At 44.4% G+C, this 12,227-nt stretch overlaps 1 protein-coding gene across 2 annotated transcripts in view; it reads right to left on the reverse strand.

Annotated features, from left to right (window-relative positions):
* Nucleotides 1-376: 376 nt before the first annotated feature.
* The window catches only part of LOC109875610 (max-binding protein MNT), a 28,251-nt gene continuing 16,400 nt past the window's right edge, over nt 377-12,227 (reverse strand). The window contains exons 5-6 of one of the 2 annotated variants that reach the window (XM_020467982.2): nt 5,830-6,022; nt 377-3,095 (exon numbers count right to left, since the gene is read on the reverse strand). In XM_020467982.2, the coding sequence (XP_020323571.1) occupies nt 2,200-3,095; nt 5,830-6,022 (1,089 nt within the window). In that variant the 3' untranslated portion in view covers nt 377-2,199. The remainder of the gene's footprint in view (nt 3,096-5,829; nt 6,023-12,227) is intronic. The other variant, XM_020467983.2, reaches the window with a different exon arrangement.

A 12,227-nucleotide genomic window follows, 5' to 3' on the forward strand; every position in this document is an offset into this window, starting at 1 on the left:
AGAAAGGATTCAATTAATTGTAATTTAAAAAAAATCTGCATCTTAACTTCATTCTAGAAATGTTCTACTACTCTTACTTTGTATTTTGATGGTGTTGCTGATTGAGCCTACCACAACATTTTTAGGTTTTGGAGAATATTTATGAAATTGACCAAAGCAAGAAGTTTTTTTACAAATGTATCTTAAGCATTGTCCACTTATACATAAATATTTTTCCTCTTTTTACATAATGGACAATAAGATCTAAACGCAACCCGAAATGTACAGACAATATAGAACTATCCAAAGGGAAAACAATGTTATCCCAGAAAACAGCTAGCATAAAAATCTATGAACCCAAATCAATCTACATGCAACAAATCTTACACAGAATCCATTCAATTTTGTATATATTTTTTATAAATATGAGCATAATATGAAGACTCCTACCATGTCCACTGTTCTCAAACACACGTGAAAACATTCAGATTAAGTGAAGAGGGACACCATTTGTAAACCAGTTTAATTGTGGTTAAGTAGCAGATCAAAGTGCTAGAAGTTAAAAGTTTAATGTTGGCTACACGGGTCGTTATAAGTGTAGTGGAAGGCAAACATTGAGAATCTAGATAAGTTATGACCAGGCATACCAGATAATATGGTTGGTGGAGAAAGATGTCAGAGTGCTTCGTAGGTGACTGCCCTACAATGTCGTTTAACCCCAAACTGCCTCATTTAAATTCTCTACCATGACACTGCCAAAGGCCATTGTTTTAACAAGTTCACTGCTGCAACACAATCAATAAACAAGACATTCCTCACTATATTACACAGATATATATACACGCCAGGAACGATTTGCAGTGCTTGTGCCTGCTATGCTGGTTCCTGCTATTAGTAAAACAAATGAGGCAATATGTAGTCACTTGAGTATTGTCATTTTCATCCTGTGCTAAATTAAGTGGTTGTTCAGTTTCATGAAAAGTCATCACGTTCACATGTGCATGGTGGGAATGCTGACATTTTGGGTTGGATTCCTGCTTGGGCCACATCCACTGAATACATGTCATTACAAAATAGTCTGCTCATTGACCATTGTCTGTTTTACATGCAGTTTTTGTTTTACCAGCAGGGGGAGCCTGTGGTATGATAGTGCTGCAGTAGAGGGGAGCACATGGCATGGCTGGGCCAGGCCATGTTTTAGGTTTCACTCCACAGCCATGTGCCTGGGTAGAGGGGGAGGTCCCTGCAATCATATTCTCAATGTGGTCCTTTATGGTGCTTAGTTGTTAGAGCACACACAAACTGATCCCATGCTGACACGCCAACAACACCCACCAATCACACACTGCCTGTCTCTCTGACCCCGATTCAGCCCGTCTGAAATTGGACTCGGGCGCGTTGCCTTCTGAATGGTCACATCAGGGTCCGTATCCACAAAGCGCCTCAGTGTTAGTCTAGAATCAGTTTAGCCTTTTAAATCATAATGAATAAGATATCGTAGATCAGCACTCAGATGATTGGTAGATGTATGCCCTGGCATTAGTGGTAGACTTCAGTTAAATCTAATACCTTGGTGCTTGATAGTGGCACCATCAGTCATTTGTAGTGTGGTTTTTAAATACTCTTGGCTGTGGAATACATGTAGCAGAAATATAAAACCGATCTGGAGTGAATATATGCAGGTCTGACTGCATTCAACATTCGAAGACTCCCTTTTCTCACTCTTAGCTGCTGTTTTGCTTCTGCAGATATGAACACTGAGGGCCAGAGAAAATGTATCTATGTGATCCTCTCCACTGCATCCTGTACAATAACATCAAGATGATCCTCCTGGACATCGTACTCAACCCAACAACAACATTGGCTCTTTTACCTCAACCATTATAAAGGTGTTTCTTTTTGGAATGTTCTGAGTTACTCCTTATAGACAGCTGTACTGCCTCAGGTTAGTTAATAATGCAGCTTGTGATTCATCAGTGAATATAGGAACTGCATTCAGTATGAAGACTTTTCCATTTGTTTGTCAGTACAGTAGTCCTTGTGCCTGCCTCGCTCTGGGCCTGCCTTGGGCTCGGAGTCTGGGCTGGCTCCTGTTCACGCTGGTCTGCTCTGGGGCAGATGGTCTCCAGGTCTGACTCTGGCCACCTCAGGGTGGGTGTGGCCTGTTCATGTACTTGGTTCTCAGGCTAGCTTCAGGATGGCTCTGGCCTGGTTCAGAAATCAGGCTAGCTTCAAAGTGCTAACGGGGAATGAGGGCATGGTCACCATAGTTACAGGGTTCAGCAGCTGTGGGTGATGTGCCACCACCTGGGCACCAACTCCCATCTGCTTTCCCATGATGGTGGTTGTGCCCTGGTTGGGGACAGTACCATTGACCTGGGCATGGGTGATGGTATGGGTGATGTGGCCCACCATGGCTGGCTGGGTGACAGCCACAGGTTGGGGGTAGATGGTGGGTAAATGGTGCTGGCCCAGGTGGGTAACAGGGTGGACGGTGATGTGTCCGATGGGCTGGTGGTGCCCTGGGGCCAGCTGCATGGAGGCTGAGGAGGAGGGGGCTAGGTGGGTGAGGTGTTTGGCTCCTCCAGATGAAGTCTGGGCCTGGATGACGTGGTTGACGGCCTGGATGACGGAGGCGTGGGAAGCCGAGCCGTGGGCGATGACCGTGGGCTGCAGGCTGGGGGCCTTTACCATGTGTGTGTGAGCCGGGAAGAGGGTGCTAGGGGAGGTTACGATGTGTGTGTGGGCCGGGAAGAGGGTGCTAGGGGAGGTTACGATGTGTGTGTGGGCAGGGAAGAGGGTGCTAGGGGAGGTTACGATGTGTGTGTGGGCCGATAGGAGGGCCTGGATAGGGGTGGTGGTGATGCTGGATGTTGGGGTGGAGAACGTAGCTGAGACAGGCAGGGCTGACAGCAGGTGGGGGTGAAGCTGGGGCTGGGGGTATGTTTGGGCCTTGTGTTGGCTGGAGATGTGTTGGGTGAGGTTGGAGGTAGTGGGGGTTATGGGAGTGGGGGTCACAGTCTTGCACAACTCAGGCTGTATGGCTTGTTGAGGCATGGTGGGTAAGGCTGTCGGTGCTGCCGGAACATTCTCTTCATCCATGTCGTCTTCACCCTCTGAGACACAGAAAGAACATATGTTAATAATTTTACCTTTGATTGTAAAAGGAAATTACATCTCAGATTTCATCGCTTTGTACATTCTTATAACACTGTGTAGGAACAAGTGTAGATGGGTCTTACTATAAATAATGGGGGGAAACAAAAATGATTTTCATGAAGTTCCACGTGTACTTAGAGGAATGAAAGTGAATATGCAAATTGGCACATAACTCCAGCTATACAACAACATCCTTTAACTTGCTAATGAACCCTGCTTAAAGTCAGACTTTCAGGGACTTTTTCCAAGCACTGGAATTGTGAAGGACCTCAATGTTATACAATTTATATAAATTATACATAGTGCCTAATATAGAACCCCTCCCCATTCATAAAGTAAGCCATTACCAATAATGCATTTTTAGGCCTTGATATTATTATCTGTCTAAATAGATTGGTTACATATAAAAACATCGCTATGCATCCAATGTGGCCGACACAGAAACCATGAATAGCGATAGAACTAAATCTCACCATTTCAATCCCAGACGTGTTTTTTGAATGGAATTTGTATGGAAAGCCAAGTTCATGTAGTCTACTTCAAGCCCCTTGTATTGTTTAACATGGAAAATGAAACACGTCATTTCATTACCAGATTAAATTATGAATAAGCCCACTAAACTATGTAATTTGTCATCATTATATCCAGAATAATTCATAGGAATAGTGTTGCACAATAGGCCATCCTACACAATTGCGCACAGTAGACTGTCCAATCCCAGGCACAAAAACAAACTCATTACCTTGATGCTTCCTCTTTTAAATCTAACGAGACCCTGCTGTACATCAAGCAGACAACAAACGATCAACATCAATTCGCTAGGGATATCAGATCCAATGTGGATCCAGGCACAACGGTCTTCAATGGCATATCGCATGAGACAAAAATATTCTGGACATTCATCAAACACCTTTACTGCAGCACTTGGTGTGTGCAAAAGCTGTTAATCACTTGACTGTCTTTTGGAAATGTCCTTCCCGGATCAGATGTGTGAAAATATTAGCATAAGAAATCAGCTGGACACCAAATTCGCATCCAACAAGTATTATGCATAATTATTGAAGAACCACGTTAATGACAGTATCGAGGTGAGGTGACTCTTCCAGCTAGAAGCATTACATTTTGCAATGCACACGTTCTTTTGGATTTGTGCACCCATGAAAACTGTTTTCACCCCGTAACATAAGGAGACAGAAAATGTCATGTAGTTACTGCATTTCTGAGATCTCAATACAAAAGTTCAATGTCTAATTTAACTGATTAATATATGATAATGACAACTTGCACTCCCATAAATCGCTGAAATAATAGCCTTGTAGTTTCATTGGAGTGGTGTATAAATGGCCTTGTAGTTTCATTGGAGTGGTGTATAAATGGCCTTGTAGTTTCATTGGAGTGGTGTATAAATGGCCTTGTAGTTTCATTGGAGTGGTGTATAAATGGCCTTGTAGTTTCATTGGAGTGGTGTATAAATGGCCTTGTAGTTTCATTGGAGTGGTGTATAAATGGCAGACAGGGGTTGTAATGTTTTATGTCACAAGATTTTGGACACATCAGCCAAGACACCAAACATGATAAAGGGTTAAACATGTTTTAAATATAGCCATGATCCCCCTTAGATCTTAAACCAGTTAAATGTAACAATGTCATCGAAAATGTAATCCCCAAAAGTTATTCATCATAAACAACTAATGCTGCATACGCCAAGGTTCTAATATGTTATACATTGCTGAGGTATCGTCACTTGAGGTGACAAGGTCAAGCACAGAGTACAAATTATACAATTATGAAAAATGTTATATTTCCCATTCAACAAAACTATGTATAAAGCTTGAAATGACATATGCTTTCTAAATATACTATAATTAAATTACAAACTATTGGACTTCACCTTGTAACTGTAAAATACATGTCTAAGAGAAAATGTGCATATTTTTTTCTCGATCAAAAGGTTCGCCCCCATCTCTGTGAAAGTCTCACAGAGCTCTAGCTTGGCTTCCGGGTACTCGTTAGGAACGCGCCTTTCAGCTCATATTAATCTTGTCCGTCTACGACAAACAGAAAGAATTATGTTTAAAATCTATTAATTATTTTACATTACTGGCTCTAAAAATCAATCTTGGAATGTGCTACAGCGACAAACCACTCTCCTGCTGCGCTAGAATGTATGGATTCCAGAAATATACATTGTTAGTGGCTGTGGCACCGGGTTTCGCCAGGAGTTGATGGACAGTTGGAAGAGCGAATGAAACGGTAGGAGGGACGTCCCAGCTTCAAGTGGTGTCAGATATCACATCCTGCTTCACACGGGCAAAAAATAGATACTCCTGTGTCCGTGAGAATCAAGGCTACCGCTCAATGCATCCTATTACGATGGTGTCCATAGATCGATTTATAAGGGAAAATGTCAGTAGGACCCGGTACCAGAACCACACAGGTTTCCAAAACAGGGGACTTTACATCCAAGAGGTTTAATGTAATGACATGAAGGGAAAAAAAGGCAGATTATCAATGAATTGCAACTTGTTGTTCTGTGTAAGAAATCCCCACTGGTACCCTAGTTCACAGAAAGACCCAGGTACACGTTACAAGTATGATTACTGTAAAGTACTTCGTGACAACTGTTTCGTGTCATTATTTATAAACTGCTTCTAAATTAATTTGACTGATTAATGGATTGATTGAGCGTACCTGAGGCAGTAGAGGTAGAAGCCTGGTCGTCTTCTGGTTGAAACGTCTGTCTGAGAACACGGTCGATCTCCATGACATTCATCCATTGGCTCAGCTCGTTCTTCAGCTCAGCCAATCGCTGCTGAGTAGCGATCTTCTCCCGCGCCAGTCTCTCCATCTCATGCTCGTACTCCTTCTCCTTGCGCTTTAACGTCTGTAAGACACAGAGGAAGAGGAGAGGGCTCAGTACAGTTTAAAACTCACACACTTATAAATAGGAAAATCTAATATTTTAGAAAGCTTGCTTTCATTATAATAATCACTTTAAACTGAAGTTTCACGTTCCACACAACTTCTTCAATAGAGCCAGTAATATCCACATTTTCACTCTTGGCTGGAGACTACTCCAAATGTCATTGGTCATCAATGTGTACACAGAGTTTGCCCCTTCATAATAAATATGATATGCCATTTGTCATAAAACTCCCCATTTGCGTTCATATAAAGTAAGCTCTAATAAAAACATCTGCTATCCAGGCCTCTGTTTAAGCAACAGCTGCGGGGACCACTTGCATAAACCATTTTTCTCTTCTCATCAACATGACAAACAAGCCGCCCCTCATCAGTTTATTCTTTATACTGTCTGTTACAGTACATCACACAACCAATGATAACACAAATACCATTTCCTGACCCCATGGTCTCCACTTCATCTATCCATATTGAGACAGGGCTATATGCTCTGACCAAGAGATCCTTCTCTCTCCCTGCACAGAAACTATGTCAATCATATATTACCGTCAAAACGACACCCCAGCCACATCCTGAGTGTTTACAACAGTTGATAGATAATGTACTGTCTAGATAATGTTTCTTCAGAAGGTCATTGTGAGTCACCACTGCATCGACTCAACTCAGTTTACCGTGGAAGTGGAGTTGAGCAACTGGCTTCCTGCTGCATTCATGTTTATGGGAGCGTCATATAGCCGTTTAAACAGAGGGACGAGCAGTGTGTGAGTCTAAACGGGGAGATTAGCAGAGGAAAACAAAGCCTGGCCAGACAGGAGCCATTCATGGCCGAGACTTGAACCAGGACCAGAAACGTTGGGATTCCAGAGAATCACAGGAAATTCCACAGTGGAAAAACTAACTAGTACTGAGTGTGGCACTACAGTTGTTAGACAAAAATCAACTGTGTGCATGTCTCCTTATGCGGGCCCCTCCCATCGTTTTAAACCACATGGACACTAATGTACTACTCTAAAATCATTACTCACAACTATTTCATAGGACTGGCAGCAGTCTAAAAGAAAGTCTTGGGCAAGCCATTTCCATGTCTGAAAAGTTCCATGTCTGTTGCTTCCTTTGACTGGATGAGCAGAAGCAACACAGACATTAACATTACAGCCAGGGAGCACAACTGTGTGAAAGGAAGAACAGAGAGAGACCTGGATAGAGTGAGGGAGCATGGAAAGAGAGAGGTGCTGGGCAGTGGCTCTCTGGCCTAGTTCATCTTTTCTGGTCAGCTGTCACAGGCCTGACAAAACAGGCTGTAGTGGGCGGGGCAGGTCTGTACGAGGGAGGGCAGCAAGGATAGAGAGATTATACCATCTGTCGGTCTGCCTGGGAGACCGAAAACAACTAGGAAGAACACCATGATGGAGTCTGCCGGGACACAAAACCTTTATATTGACTTTATGAGAGACAGAGACATTAAGTTTCACTCTCCCTCCTCAAAGGGTATTGCCCAATTACGATTAGGTTCAAAAGACAATGGAATCATGACTAGCCAGTCAGGAGGCTAAGAAGACTAGAATAACAACTAGCCAATCAATCAGAACGAGGCTAAGAAGACTAGAATCATGAATTACCAATCAGAACGAGGCTAAAAGGACTAGAATCACAGCTAGCCAATCAGGACAAGGCTACAAAGGGCTGGACTCATCTATGACAGAGCCATAAAGCTGTTTGCTCACAGACCTGGACTTCCTGTAACTGTGTATAATGTAGCTGGTAGGTGTGGCTAGGTACAATTCTACATTTGCACAATTACTGTACAGTATGGAAGTATAAATAGATGTCAGGCCAATTGCAGGTCTTCAGTCGGGATTAGATAGGATGCCCTGCTGTCACGCACACAAACCCTATTCCTTACTATACATGACCTGTCTAGTCTACATGTGTGAACTGCTCCCTCACCCATGAGGACAGAAAGAAGGTGTGTGTGTGATGACACTATGCAGCCTATAGGACAGGTGAAGTGTGTGATGACTCTATGCAGCCTATAGGACAGGTGGAGTGTGTGATGACACTATGCAGCCTATAGGACAGGTGAAGTGTGTGTGTGTGTGTGATGACACTATGACAGGTAAGGTGTGTGATGAGACTGATGTGCAGTCTAGAGCTAAAGACCAGATGTGTCATTCTCTCTTGATTGAACTGTTAGGCCACAGTACAGTTAAAACAACTGTGACAGCCAGTCTGGTGTTTAAGGCTCTATCAGTCCAGTAGAAGGCATACTGCTGCAGACTCCCCTGCCTGGCTGGTGGTGAGTCACCTATTTATCCTATCCTAGACAGACCTCAGAGGGAGGTGTGTCTGTCTCATCGACAGCACTCTGCTCCAATCAGATCCCCCCAACCCCTCCTGCCCCACCTTCTACTCACAGACCTGTCTGCATTCCTCTTCTCAACGAATTAAATACTGGAGTCCCCCCATTTTGTTGTCACGGCAACAGCTGAAAACCACCATTGTTTCCTTGGCAACCCGTCAGGTGATAAGCAGCACATTGTCCCAGTGTGCCAGCTGTACCATGGTAGAATATTAAAAAAGGCATCAAAAACATACATCAGCGACCAAATAAACAATGCTATAACAACGGTTGCAGAACGCAGGCATAAAGCCAACACAGAGACAGTCGTATGTGAATGCGAGTGTGGGGGCATGTCTTTGCAAGCATGCTCATGAGAACATACGGTGGAATTCTGTGGGCCACAGCTGTACATGCCTAGTGCTATGACTCAGACAGAGAGGGAGAGAGATGCTGTATGTACTACTCACTGCCCTACAAAAAACAACCAGACCCACTGGACTCACACTGATACAACGACTATGGCCCCACCTCAGTCCACTATGCCATCTAGTAGCTAGCTGCGTCTCGACATTAACACATCTCTATCTGCTTGCTATACTAGCTGTAGTTTCCATCGGTACGGCTGTTCTATACTGTCCTTGAAGATAGGCAAACACTCTGCGAGGCAATCTGTACTACTATCACAGTCTAGACAGCAAGGATAGCTGCCCCTCTCCCCCATTCAAGAACATAGAACACACAGCAACAGCTAGGGTGAGACTAGATAAAAACGGTGTACCTGATAACAGGCCAAGAACCGCAGATGGACACTACAGAACACATGACAAGTACCCAGAGAAAGCGTGGCAGCACCTCTTCAGTATCAGCCTGTATTGATCCACCCACAACTAAGTCCCTACCATCCTTAAACACAGAAAGAAAGAGCCCTGCCGCTACGACAACGCCGTCCATACTACGTCAAGGGAAGAGGGGGAGACGGGGTTACAATTAGCTTTTGTTTCATTCGCACGTGACAGGCATGACTCCCTCCCTTCCCATTTCTTTCCTCAGAGGAGTAGTGGGGCCTCTGCCTGCGTGAAATAAAGTAGAGCAGGACGCAGAGCAGGACGCAGAGCAGGACCGGGCCGTGTGTGTGTGTGTGTGTGTGTGTGTGTGTGTGTGTGTGTGTGTGTGTGTGTGTGTGTGTGTGTGTGTGTGTGTGTGTGTGTGTGTGTGTGTGTGTAAACACCACTCAGGCGGCGTGAAATACAATGCAGGTGCTGAGCACATGGCCCCACAGCCAGGCTGTACTCACTGACTCACTTTTGCAGCACTGCCGAGACAGATTGCGCTACGCTAGCCTAAACTAGCTAGCGTGACAGGCAAGCAGCCAACCACGTTACGGAAAAGCCACTCCTTCAGTGCACGGCGCTAGCTAATTAGACTTGGGGACACTGGTCTTTTGACTAGCGTTTGCGGTGATTGTCAGTAACTGTAAACCTTTGTTATCTTCTCACTGGGTCCCAAATTGGAATTGAAAACAAAAAGTTGCATTTAATTGGAAATAGCCCCAAATAACTACTTTAGGGTGTGTGTACGCAAGCGCTGTGTGCGTGTTTCTGTGTTAAAACTGGGGGGTAAAATGGCCTAATTTGATAGTCCTTGTCATATAATGAATTATATAATCTTGATGCATTGTTGCCTGTCACTATGAGGAAGAGTTGCTAAGGACGAAAGGCGACTATCAAAATCCTTTCCAATCTTTCTGACTGGCACTGTGCTTTGCTAGAATGAGAGCACTGTGAACAATACAAAACAGCAACTCTGTTGTCTCGACTCCTCAGCGGTTGGCAGAGGATGGAGTGGCCATTACCGGCTGTGTGGAACTGAACAGCAAACTCACTTTTCTAACATCTGTTATATGCAAGCTGTGACAGTGTGAGTCAAGGTTACTTAATACAAACAGGGCTGAAGGAAATGGCACAACAACATGTCATCTTTCTGCGACAGTCTGGATACAGGAACAGTATGTTTTCTTAAAATTGAAAAGAGCAGAAAAATGTTGTTGCTCTTGAAAAAGTGATGGTTCAAACCTGACCAAGATGCTGTTTCAACACTGCAATGACAACAGTTCAAAACAAGTAACATTCCCTTATTCCAGCTTGGAACAACGCTCACACCCTCACAGGGGGCCCTGACCCAAAAACACAACGTCTGACCCTCCCAACGAGATGAGATAGGATCTGGAGCTGCTTTGAAAGGACGTGTCATTGAGAATCAGAACTGAACAACTAGGTGAACAACAGTATTTTATAGGCCTCTTTTGATGACATAAATCCTTAAACAAGGCCTGGAATCAAAGAAGAAAATAAAACACTAACAATTCAAAACCTGTGATTTCCTCTCAATAGAATTTTTTTTTTCTCAATCTAGACTGAATGAATTTGAACATGTCAAATTCGTTCATTCAAAGAATTGGACTTGGAAAAGTTAAAATCTCTGCCCGTGAAACATAAACTCTAAAATCATGATCTACTCTTAAAACAGAGAAATGCTCATATTTGCAACATCAAGTACTTTGTATTATATTGATATGATCTGACATGAGCAGCTTTCCCCACCACATGGAACTGCACATTTCCCCTCCAACAGCACAGCTCTTCTTCCCAAACAGGTTCCGTCAGAGTCCTTCTGTCGCCAATGAAATCTAATAGGCTGGGTAAAATGAGCCTGGTGTTTACGGCTATCTGTGCATGTCCCCTCCCTCTCTTTCCCTCCCCACCAGTTAGCAGGTAGCTAAGTCTCCCTCCCCGGCAGTTCCAGGAGAGGAGATAGATAGCTTTAGCACTGAGCTGTGGCTGGGGGGAGGGGGTTACAAAGCTCAGGCTAGCCATGTGCTCCCTTGCTCATGTGGCCCTATGAGCAGTATGAGGCAGGCTGGAGGGAGGGCTGAAAGAAGAGCGGGAGGAGTCCCAGTGTTGAGCACTCCAGGGTTTAAGAGTTCCAGCCATGGTGCAGCATGGTGTACACAGCCATTCTCCCTAGCCATCTCTCACACACAGCCATTCTCCCTTTCTCCCTAGCCATCTCTCACACACAGCCACTCACCCTCTCCCCATTTCCCTTTCTCCCTAGCCATCTCTCACACACAGCCACTCTCACCCTCTCCCCATTTCCCTTTCTCCCTAGCCATCTCTCACACACAGCCACTCTCACTCTCCCCATTTCCCTTTCTCCCTAGCCATCTCACACACAGCCACTCTCACTCTCTCCCCATTTCCCTTTCTCCCTAGCCATCTCACACACAGCCACTCTCACTCTCCCCATTTCCCTTTCTCCCTAGCCATCTCTCACACACAGCCACTCTCGCTCTCTCCCCATTTCCCTTTCTCCCTAGCCATCTCTCACACACAGCCACTCTCACTCTCTCCCCATTTCCCTTTCTCCCTAGCCATCTCTCACACACAGCCACTCTCTCCCCATTTCCCTTTCTCCTTAGCCATCTCTCACACACAGCCACTCTCGCTCTCTCCCCATTTCCCTTTCTCCCTAGCCATCTCACACACACAGCCATTTTAACACGCATTATATCAAACAGCAGCAATTAGGTCAGAAAAACATTCCATGTTACAGACCACATCTTAAGTCGTAAAGTAACTAATACAGCCTAACAAAGGACAACTAACTACTGTAGGAGAAAATGTCTAGAGAAAAACTGCTCAAACCGACAAGCATGGGAAGTAAAAATCTGCTTGCAAGCAGGCAGCCTTAAATGCAAGTTCAGCCTTAAATGCAAGTTCAGCCTTAAATGCAAGTTCCCTTTCAGCCTTAAATGCAAGTTCAGCCT

This window comes from Oncorhynchus kisutch, linkage group LG18 (genome assembly GCF_002021735.2).
Source record: "Oncorhynchus kisutch isolate 150728-3 linkage group LG18, Okis_V2, whole genome shotgun sequence".
NCBI classification, from domain to species: Eukaryota; Metazoa; Chordata; class Actinopteri; order Salmoniformes; family Salmonidae; genus Oncorhynchus; species Oncorhynchus kisutch.